Source organism: Cimex lectularius, unplaced genomic scaffold, assembly GCF_000648675.2.
Source record: "Cimex lectularius strain Harlan isolate CLEC.00 unplaced genomic scaffold, Clec_2.1 scaffold75, whole genome shotgun sequence".
In the NCBI taxonomy this organism is placed as follows: Eukaryota; Metazoa; Arthropoda; class Insecta; order Hemiptera; family Cimicidae; genus Cimex; species Cimex lectularius.
The window spans coordinates 456,782-469,078 of record NW_019392758.1 but is presented as its reverse complement, the minus strand read 5'-3'; the positions used below and the strand labels follow the sequence as shown (position 1 = coordinate 469,078).

The 12,297-nt window shown below is 33.7% G+C and overlaps 1 protein-coding gene across 1 annotated transcript in view; it reads left to right on the top strand.

Moving 5' to 3' along the window:
• The window catches only part of LOC106661038, a 65,668-nt gene extending 53,833 nt beyond the window's left edge, over positions 1–11,835 (top strand). The window contains exon 3 of the mRNA XM_014384139.2: positions 11,673–11,835. Coding sequence (XP_014239625.1) covers positions 11,673–11,729 — 57 coding nt within the window. The 3' untranslated portion in view covers positions 11,730–11,835. The remainder of the gene's footprint in view (positions 1–11,672) is intronic.
• The last annotated feature ends 462 nt before the right edge of the window (positions 11,836–12,297 follow it).

Here is a 12,297-nt window from a genome sequence, read left to right as displayed (position 1 = left end):
TTTATTGACAGAATTTATTATAGGTTAATATTTTGGTCGTTATTTTCTATTACATAATGCCACCATACATCCAAAAATGATATACAACGGCTCAGCAATGGTCAGCTGTTTTACTTACAAAATAGCACCGAAAGTGGAAAATGTTTCAGCTCTCTATAAGCAACTAAATTTCGTTGAAAAATACTGTAAAATTTTAGAGTTGCTGCTTACCCCAATAGTACAGACGCACTTGAAAATTCATCGTGCATCAAAATTAACATCCATTCATTAGAAGCGGAAGTAAACAAAATAACATTGTTAGCCACAACGATTAATGATTAATTGAATTTACACGGTGTAAATGTTGAAAATACTTTAATTCAATGTAAACTTTTAAGTGTGAAGCTTGCAACGATATATATTACATATTACAATAAACCGGCCTTAACATAAAAACTTCAATAGTCGCTAAAATGAAATTAAGAAAACTGTAATAAGTATGCATGCTTTTTTTTATATCATTGATACATTTTTAAACTCCGGAAAATGCAGATTGTTCCTCACGGCTAAGGAGCAATGGATCTGACAGTAGTTTCTTTTCGATAATAAGTCACCAACCCAGCAAGTACAAGGAAGAGTGCGAACCGCTAAAGTATAGGTTCATCACCACGCAGACACCAACAGGAAATCTCACAAACTAAGCCAGAAGAGCCACTGGGTTATTAATAACGTCCGTAATATAATTTCTTTTCAGTACAAGCTTGATAAAACATAAAAAATAAGTAATTATTGACTGATAAAAAAAAATTTATCTAGAAAATTGATAATGGTTAACGGTTTTTTGATAGAGAATGGAGTGTCATGGGCTAAAGCAACCCACTTTAGCCTTTAATGCGTGAAGAATGTGAAATGGATCCTTGAAACATGAGCTTTTATTAACTTCACAATCTATGTGATTATATATGAGAGACGGCTCACCAAATGGATTGAAGCCTTTATAGCGGGTTTAAACTAAACCGTGTTCCGTTAATTTTGAGAAATAGTCCCTTCACATTATGGCAACCTTGGTTGTTATTTTGCCGCGAAAATTAACTTCCATTGTCACAAAACACCTGCAAAAGTGATTAACACACAGGCCATGGGACAGCCGCAACTTGGGTTGAACTAACTTTACTGTACCGAGATAAATGATTTATGTTAAATCCAGTTACCAGACAGAACTGGACTGCAACTCGTAATTGGAAAGTTCGAGAAGGGGATTTGTGCGTTGTGCTTGTGCGAATGGAAAATCGGCTTGTAAATAAGCAAGTCAGATAATATGTCTATCTCTGGAGAGAGGGTGAGCTGATGTGAAAGGAATGAATGGGAGGAAGAGAGAGAGAGAGAGAGAGAGAGAGAGAGAGAGAGAGAGAGAGAGAGAGTGATATAGATACAGAGAAACAGAGAGACAGACAGAGAGGGAGGAAAGATTAGTAGAAACCTACAAAGTACACATTAAGATGTTATTACTCCAATTTTAATTCCTTTCCTTGACGTGGTCTCGGTTTTCGATCTACAAGGATATTCTTACCTTTACCTCCTATCTTAGTCTTCAAAGCTACCTCATTAACCCCAAACTACCCTACGTTTGCCGGTGTACCACACGCAGTGTTTTAGCTCCGTACCAGGTGCTGACATTCCCTTACATCCTCAAACCACCCTATCATTTGCAAATGATACAGCGATATTTTTAAGTAACTCTGATCTCTCTCTTGTAAACTTCTCAAAAACGAATAGGGATATTTGCAATTTATTATTTTTCTATTAATTTAAATAGAAACGATAAAGAAAATGTTTTTCTGAAACCTACATCACACCCGACCGCATCTCACGATATCTGAATAACTATCGATTAACGGTCACTAATCTCTACACATTAATTTAAATGAAATTATCTGATATATTTTTGTTAGTTGGATAATACAAACCAAAAATAAACAAATGTTAATCCTCATTTTTAATAACGGACTTACTTAAGAATAAACATGAAGGTTACTCATTTTGTAAACAAACAGCTTTTCTCGTTTATCTCTAATTTAAACCAGTTGTATACTCTTTAACCATGAAAAGAAATCATCTTATACCAGAAGTTCGCCGCAAAATTTCTGTGAAAATTAGTCATCGAGGTCATCGGCAAGAGGAAATCAGAGGAGGCAGTTGGCGTTTGTCAGATCGCGGTCTCCCGGGTTTTAGCCAGATTCCGAGAGACTGGAAGTGCCAATAGGAGATCTGGAAGTAGATCTCCGCGCATTACAAGGCGAAGGGGACAGAAATATTGTAATTGCTGCAAGACCAAACCCATTAATGAGTGCCTGCTAGATACATGAAATTCAAAAGGTTTTGGTAAGACCTTTATTAACACAAACGATTTGTAATCGTTTTAGAAAGTTGGCCTCACATCGCATGCCTCTTTGAGTCGACCTGCAACAACAGCTCGCCACCAGCAACTAAGCAGAGTATGGTGCTGCTTTGGTGCAACACCAAATGAAATTCTGTTATGTTTACTGATGAGTCATGTTTCTGTCTGATATAGTGACAGAAGGCGCCTTTGTACAGAGAACAAGGGATGCGTACAATGCCCTAGTTAGTGCTCCTTTCAGTGCATTTTTGAAGAGGTGGTGTAATGGTCTGGGCTGGGATTTACACTGGAGGACGAAGTGTACTCCACATTGTTGAAAGCAATCTCACCGCACTCTAAGAAATTATTGAGGAATACATCGTCAAACCAGGGTTCTCATTGGCAGGGATTTTCGATTTCTGGATGATAATGTCAGACTTCATAGAAGCTTGTTCATCAATATTCCAAAAAACCTGGGAATTTCCAATCTGCGTTTACCTTCATAGCCTCCACACCTCAATCCTATTGAGCACATTTGGGATATGTTGCAGAAAAGGCTTTTCTATCACCATCCGCAGCCAATTGACTTGTAACAACTGAGTCAGCGTGGTAACATCTATCAAGTGAAATTCCTTATGAAATTTAAAAAAAAGTACAACGCGTATGCCTAACAGGTGAACAGAGGTTTTATCTAAAAGAGGACATTATGCACCGTATTAATTGTTTAAAAAAATTGTATCCAATAACAAATCTATAGAATTAAAACCTTTTATTTTGTTATTTTTCAAAATTTCTTAATTAAATTTTCCTTCAGAAAAAACATAATAATTTATAATAAATTTTTATGCAATTTATAATAAAAATAAAATAAAAATGCTAGGGAAAGTAAATTCTACAAAAATGGCGATATTTCTTTAGTTTTTGAGCAGTGTATGAATCTTTGATGATATGAATGAATGAACATCTTCAGAAAACACCTCATACTAGAGAAGACATGGTTTAAAAAAAAGAAAAAGTGTGGCCCAGAAAAATCCACTTACATAACCTTCACTCTTCGTAAAACGATAACCTTCAATCTACTGCCCCTCTCAACTGCGGACGAGGTGCGGGTTCTAGGATATATTGGCGCTATATATATTGGCGGAATAAAGCGATACAGACGACGTAACGATAAGAAGTAATGAAACTTTACAGAGTTGTGTAACGACTTTTTGATAAAAGCTCTAACTTACCTATCTTAAACAAAATGCTGCTTTATACCACCAGCGTGAAACTGACATGGACTTACGGGCGGGAAGTGTAACTTCATCCAAACATTCCAATGTCATCCATATCCAAATAACTCAATCCATAAATAATCATTAGAAAAATCCTTGATTCTTTCTTTTATATGCCCAAGGAAACTACCCATAAAGGCCTAAATGTTCCTTTTGTCTATGATGTAATCCACTACAGTTACCACCAATTTTATACAAACTTCCCAGCCACTATAAATCCTCAAATGCAAAAGTTCTCATTCCGGAAAATTCACTCCAACCCTCCTCACCGACTAAACAGACGTGGCAACGGGTGATAGTGAAACTACCTCAATTGAGGAGAGAACACCTATGATCCTTAGGAGTACCAATGGGTAATATATCCACTCTTCTTCATTTATTTTATTTTGTACACTTACTGTTTCTTTTTAGCCAATTGAATGTGGTTGTAATATAATGTAATAAAATGCAATTAATCTGTGACAGCAAATATCACTAGAACTGACTGGAGCATTTGACTTTTTGAATGTCACTTCTCTCAAGAACCGCTTTATTCAGAGATTAATTAGTTGTTGACTTACGAAATTAGTAATCAGAGGGATCAAAGAGAGCATCAATTATGGATTAGCTGGATTTAACCGCGAAACCCACATGAAAACGACCTGGCCCGATTCGGATAGAACTTCAACAAGTTGTTCAGAGAAGAGCAAATAGAACGTTTACGATTGTCGTCCATTAAAAAAATTGTCTATTTTTTTACAAACATGAAGATCAGAAAGAGAGAATATCTCCAAAATGTGTGTTATTTCAGGATCCAGTAAACCACTGTGGTCTAATACATTTTTCCAATCTCTTTTTTATACAAACAAAGTTTAGCTAGCTTTTTTAGGTTTTACCTGCTTGAATGCCAAAATCAATAAAAAACTCTATTAGCCGGTTTAAGGAGATGATGTTCTTGACGAGCAACACAACTTTGAATACGACTGAACAAAATCGTTATATTAAAATATTAAAGGTTTATAGAAGAAGAAAAAGAAGTAGAAGAAGAAGAAAAATCCTGCCTCAGCTCATATCGGTATTGTCACGCATAGCACGCATACTCCCACAAGAACCGATCGTTTCAAGAACGAAAACAAAGTGAGCTAATGGAAAAGGTTCTAAATTGACTTGGAGTTGCACACTGAAAAGGTTTCATTTTTATGCCACTCTCTACCTGGCCTTTTTAACTCAAAGACTTATTAGGGCCATGCTTCAGTTGCCAAAAGAAAAATTCAGGCCGGATCACTCGCGGGACAGTTCCATTTGGAAAAGGAGAATCATTCTTCACTAATAACCCTACCGTTGTAATTTTAGTAAAGTGGGAAACATCATATTTTAAAATCATGAAAATTATCTCAACTAAAAACCTATAACAACAAATTGTGTCTAGGCTCTCCCCTCCATGCTGGAGGCAGGAAAGCGAGAACGGATAGTTCAGTCTAGCCTAGGCGTTGGAAGAAAAACAATAAGAAAAAATCCAGCTGAAAGCCAGTCAAATCAGATTTGTATCCACTTTCATTTTTATTAGTATAAATTATTTCTGTTGTGTGGCCCATTTTCATGTATGGTTTTTTTGTTTGGTATTTTCCATTTTGGTTATCAAGGTTGATAATTTTAATTTTGCCCCTCAGGCCCATATTATTCCCATAGTATCTAATTATTCTTATATTGTTAGTTTGTAAGCAAAGGTTCATGTTTTGCTGTTTTATATTTTTTATAAAACGTATCTCGATTCATAAGGAAATACATTTTTTGTTTTAAAAGAAACAAAATAGAGATGTCCCTCTGCAATTGTGTTCGTAATTTATTCCAAATCAAAATTCCTTTGATTTTGAGGCAGATCACCTGCCTCAAGGGGGTTAAGGTTTACCTTAAAAGACGGAATATACTCATTCCTTAAAGGACCCACAATAAACCTTAATTAATTGAATGATATTTTAAAATCTTGAAGACATATTTTCTGTGCTGTTTTATACGAGGCACGAGTCCTCTAGAAACTATATGTAATTTAATGTAAATAATTATAATTTCATCTTTTATACTTCATCTATTGGCGGAAGCAACAAACAAATCTGATAAGAGTAAATTAATAATAACTGAAGCGCCATTAAAAAGTTTGACTTTTTGGGGATATTTATATACATCATTTAAAAAATAAATTACGACAGACTGAATACACAAATATTTACAGGCATTTTTAATCCTCGAAACAAATTTTTATTTTTTAAAATCATTTGGATTTGTATTGTTCTTTATACATATACGTTGTATTTAGAATATAAACCAACTATGTTAACATATTTTTTATTTTATTGTCCAACTTTCGTGAATTGTGTTGTGAAAGTTGTTTTTGGAAACGTGAAATCAACAGACACTCGTGGGTGCTGGTACAAAGTAACAGACCTCGTTCTAAAACAAGGTACGAAATTCTCCAGTTTACAACAGAAAATATTACACATGTTTATTATATAATTTATATAATTTTTACATCATAAACCCCAAACCCAATCACAAAATATTTTCATTTTTTGGCCAACAGTCGATCGCCCTACGGAGCTAACAGCAACAAATAGTGAGTAGAAGTAGATGCTGTTACACATAATAATTTATGCTATAATCTGTGAAATAAGTATGCTTTGCCACCGTTAAATTCCTTAAGACGGGGCTTCAGTTTGACCTAAATACCTGCAGTTGGAGAAACCAGAAAAAGAATAGTAATTGTTTAAATTTGACAGAGATTGCGTTAAAAATTTAAGATTTGGCTTTTTATGTAATTATTTTGGAAATCTTAATATTAAAAACATTTAAAGTTATTTTACCATTCTCACTTTGAAATAAATATTTTGACAAACGGTTTCTTATGTACAATCGCAATAAACGTTTTCAAAAATGTTTATGGCTAATAAAATTATTTCAAAAATCAAAAAATATGTCAGAAAAGTACATAGTTAATTAAAAAGTTTTGGGTTCTTAATGATGTTTCATTTATGTAACAAAGATTATTTTTAAATTATTGTTTTAGAAATGTTATAAACATTATTTCCAAACGATGAATATAGCTGCAATAATTCAGATAATGTTTTAGTCGAAAACTGGTTCACGCCGGGAGAACCATCAAGAAATTGAGCTTCCAATATTTACTCTTACTTTACAGCATGAAAAATGGGGCGACAGTGGCCTTTGGTTCGATTACAAAGTACACTAAGGGATGAAAAAGTATTACTTTTACAAAAAAAATTAATATTATACGACTTAGCAAAAAAACCAAGGTTTGTTTATTGATTAGTATATTGTTAATGTGGTTGCACATTTTTGAATAAGGTAATATTTATACTATTCGTTTTCAATGCGTTGTTTATAGGAGCCATAATTGAAAACTTAATGACACTTTTTTCGTATAAAAGGCAATCATAACGAACCAGCTTGAAACTGAGTGATTCTATTATAAAAATTATATATGTCTTTAATTCTCAATTACATAGCCCTCGACCATAGATCAGGTTTGTAAAAAGCTCGCATCAAATAAAGTCTATGTACAAAGAAGATCGTGTTTGTTTTAGTTTCGCACCCGCTTATTAACCCCGGTGTCTTTTGACTTTTGTAAAAGCCACCGTTCGTTTTATAAACGCTTCCTGGCAGGGGTCGTTATATAAATCAGAAAAGGTTTGTGCTCTGACCAACGTCTAAAAGTGAACAATGGAAAATTTCAGTATAACCACGTCTACAACAGAGTTAATTGTTTTCAAGCTTCTAGAGAAATTTCATTTAAAACCGCGGTGTTTGAACAATTTCACCTGAAATGAATTGCGTGCAACTTTCGAGTATTTATCGGTGATTTAATGAGTTGCGAATTCACAATTAACTTTTATGGCCACTCAGTGGGCTTCATTACTCCTTCCCGTCAATGCATTAAATTTTTATTACAATGTAAAACCTAAATGACTTTGAATTTTAGTAAATTTACGGGTAACACTCTATAATTTGTATACCATATGCTTTAATTATATAGTCCGAAGAAGATAGTAATTTTACCTCATTAATAGGAGTTCCCGTTAATACTTTAATATAAATGTTTATTTTATCTTCATGTAAGAAATAAATTTAAAATTTAAAATTGCATTAATATTTGTAATACGTTATAATTTAATAATGGTAATTTATACATTTCAAGGGGCACAGTATATCTGTTTTGCAAGACCTGTAAGACATGATGGTTTAGTATGCGGGTAGCGCCGTGTAATAACTTTAATTGAAGATGAGCTGAATAGAAAAACAAATATGTAGAAAGATTTAAATACTAAAAATATACTCATACATTAAGTTTGATCTAATGTAGGGTTTTGAATTTCTATGCAAAGATTATATATTTATTATCGCGCAGTTTTTGCTATTTTTGTTGTAATATGGGCACAAAAAAATAGAAAGCAAGTCACTATAGTTGTTTTTGTTATCTAACATAACTCTAAAGCTATTATTGTAAGCACATAAAGTGGCAGGTCCTCCACAAGTTATTTTGTTATAAGCTTGTTTTGCTTGGTAGAAGACCACTCAGGTCGTCCTTTGAACCTCCGGCACGTCGCAAATTCATTTAACCGCTACAATTGCGATCGGTAGAAAATTCTATTATCCATTGTTTGCCAATAAAAACTTTATTATGTAATTTTATCTAATCAATATTTACACATGTCCAAAGAAGAAATCAAATTATTAAATAATCAACAATAACGTTGAATACGTACATTTTATATGAAAGATCAGCTGTATTTGAATAAAAAGGTTTCAATTGATTGACCATTAGATTTTGATGTAGGATGTGCAGAAAAGTGAATTTATACAATGCAAAATATATTTTTTATATTCAACCAAAGTATTTCTATTCTTGTTATTAGTACACATTTATGTCATATCTAAATTTATTAGCACGTAAGTTCGCATAGCTCTATTGTATTTTACATCATATTATATAAATCAATTAATTAAGGTTTTTAGTTGAGATAAAAAGTCAATGGCACGAGCGGGATTCGAACCCACGATCTTGATATAGCTTGATACGCCGCTGCTCTACCACTTGAGCTATCGTGACTTCAATCCACTCGGACACTAACTTCCTATCTCAACCACACCTTTTGAATTTTCCCTCCTTTTTGCCATTTTTTTTCAAATGTCGTGTAATCTATTTGATTCTCGGCGACAAATGAAATGGCCACGGAGAGCTTTAGTCAAGCGGAGCACGAAAGTAGTGAATTTAATTTATATTAATTTTGAAAATGATCGCCGTATTCAGTAAATTTCATGTTATTATATTTTTTCTGTTACCCACTGATTCTAAACAAATGAATAAAATGATATCCTATTTTTCAAATTTTATCCGAATAAGGAGTATTTTGAACAATTTTCTTCAAAAAGAGAATTCCGGCAACAAACCCGGTGAAAAATTTATAAAAAATGTACATTCTATAAGAAAATTACTATTTTATATAAATTTGTATTTAATAAGCAAATCAACTACTAATATCAAAATTGACCAAAGATTTAAGATAGTGACAAATGCATCCGTTTGATGAAGCTATTGATGTGAGGATGACGGTTAATAACAAAAAAATGCATTTTAGCAAAAATGAGACCGTTTCCATAGAGCAAATATGAGAGCGTTATCTGTACGAAAAAATTAACTAGTATTATATACATGTAGATCAGTATGAACAAATTATGTATATTTGTCACTTTATCTAGTAGTTTTGGTCATTATTCGTATTACCCGGTCTTTGTACATAATCACCAAATATTCACTATACCCGTATATATACACACATACATACATACATACATACGTATACATACATACGTATACATACATATGATGTATATATTATAATATATGTACATATATATTATGTATATATATGTATATATTATAATGCATATACATATATTTTGAGGACATTGTGAAAAAACTTTCTTATCAGATTGGACTGTACTAATAATCGATATATGTTACCTCCGACAACGGTCGCTTTCTTATCCGTTCGACCTTGTTTCCAGATTAAAGAACAGTCGATCAGGCGCGGCATGAGGAATAAAAATGTCATATACGAGAAATATTTATGAAAGATTGAAGTAACACGGAAAGTGAAATATCTCGCATATTAGGCAATCAGATTGTGCAAAATAGTGTATTCACTATATTTCAATGAACCCTGGCGCACCCTTTCAAACACTTGTATCGACCTTTTGGGAGAAAATTCGCCTCAAAATCGAAAGTATCTATCAGCATGATATGGTTTTATATATTTTAAAATTGTTTTCATTTTTTAGTTATTTGGCCATATAAAGGATTGATTATAGTTTTCGAAATGCTCATAAAAATTGCGACGTAGTTGTTGGCGATCCCCTTGCCCAAAGCTCTTTTCGTGGCTCTCTTTTGAAAACAAAAAATATATTGTTTAAATTCTTTTCTGGATCTTACCCTTAATCCTATTCCCAATCTTCAGATGGAAGTGACGTTTCTAGGAACAAATAATGGTGTAGCCTAGAGTGTGTGGTAAGCACTCTGAAGGACAAGTCGAGTGGCACTCAGTCGGTCCACGGATCCAGCGCGTTTGTCATCAGTCACAGAGCGAACTGGTGAACCCGATCTTGTCTGAAATGATGGGAAAAGGAGACAGATGGACGGAACTACGTTTTCCAGTCTCAATTGCTTGCAATGGCGATTGGATTTGTGGTACGTGGTTAAACTCCTGGCAAGTTCTTAGGGTGACGCTATCGATCAGGTTGTTCCGTTCATCGCTACTCTAGGGATGGTTGGCAATTCCACTTACTTCCGCAAACGTGGCCGGAAGATTATCCGGAAGTCCTTATGCTAGCCGATCTAGTCAGGATAAAATTCCAGCTCCATCTACGGAGGTTCAGTAGAACTCGTTTCAGCCCTTTGAGCTCACTGTCGGACGCATTGATGTCGACTCACCCATTCGGAAGGGCGAGTGGGAAAAAACTCGTTTTGGTCCTTAGGGATCCGGAATTTAGGTAGTTTAGTTAGTTTTTCTAGGCGTGAACTTATGGGTTTAGCAATTTGTTGTTTAGTAGTTAGTATGTTGTAGTCGGTACAAAGTAGTGTGTCGTTTCCCTTGAGGAACAAATGAAAACCACGTGCCAGGTGTGGTCGCAGAAGAACCTCATCGCCCTCGGGCAATGCTACCTATCCCTACATGAAACTTACGCTCACGAAAACAAAACGCGGTGCAATTCATTTTATTTCTGTACAGATAATTGTTAAATTCATTATTTTTCAAAAATATTTTCGCCCGAGGAAGGTCGGGTTGTAATGATTGTAGCCGCAGGCATGTTAATATATTTCCAACCGGTTGAATCGTGTTTAAATCGTTTACCACTATCCCATGATGAAACCGATCAAGAAATTCATTACCAGCTCTGTTCTTTGAAGTAATGCAATATCAGGTTTAATCATAATTGCAGTTCGGAATTGTTTAAACGTTATGCCCGTTATTTGTGTACACTTACATAGGTTCGAAGAGCGAGTCATAAGTTAATTGAGTTCCAAAGCTTCAATTCAACAGTTTGATTAGAATCAAGTTTCTGAGTGATAGGTCCAAATCATCATTCGACTGACAACAGTTAAATGATTTCAATTAATCTTAATGGATTAATTGTTAATCTATAAATTGCTTTATTAGTTATGATACCCCTTCTTCTTGAAAATATTTTAATTGTAAGTTGTGCTCTAATCGTAAGTTGAGAATAATTATTATCATTACCTAATCGCCATGTTATATAATCATATTACAAAGGGTATGAAGGTCACATATTAGGAATGTAACCTATTAGCACGATTTCAAATTATTTGTTAGTCCTGGTATTCTCACCTTTTTAACAGCAACAACCCCGCCTATTTCGTAAAATTGCTAGGTTGAAAACGTTTCAATTTTCATACCATGTTAAAACCCCTCTGGGAAATTAACAAACATTTGTTTTTAAACTCATGTGTTTTTTTTCTCTGTGTTCAGGAGATTGGCTGGGATCTGCAGGGAAATGAGTTGCTGTCTGATGCTGAGGACGACTGAAGAAAATATAATCCGAAGATCTGAACACCGCTGTAGTTAGTTGTACTCACCCAACTTTCAAACAAGTTTTATTATCATAAATATATATTATTATACATGTTCAATAAAGTGGTTATTTTTACATTCAGAATGGCTAATTATTTTTTAAAACCCTATTCAATATGATTATTTTCATTACCTGTCAATTTCTTATTTTAATTTTAATTTAATATTTAAATTATATGTTTTAATTACAATAGAAGATATTTAACAAACAAAATATAAAAAAGTCAGAAAATAGCAAAAAATCATTTAAAATAATTCAATTTATCTTTCCAGACGCGTAAAATTTAAATATTGAACCCGGCTGACAGCAAAAAAATAATTGATGAGTTAAGTTTTCTTTTTAAAGAAATATCAACGGCATTGGACAGGTATCTGATAAATGGGTGGTACTTTCAACACTAAACCTGATTTCTTTCTGCTTCTGGAATTCACAAAGTTTACCATCTGGCACTCCCTTTTCAAGTAAATCAATTTAAAAATTAGGTTAATAGCCAAAACGTGAAACAAGGTTTTTATTTTATTA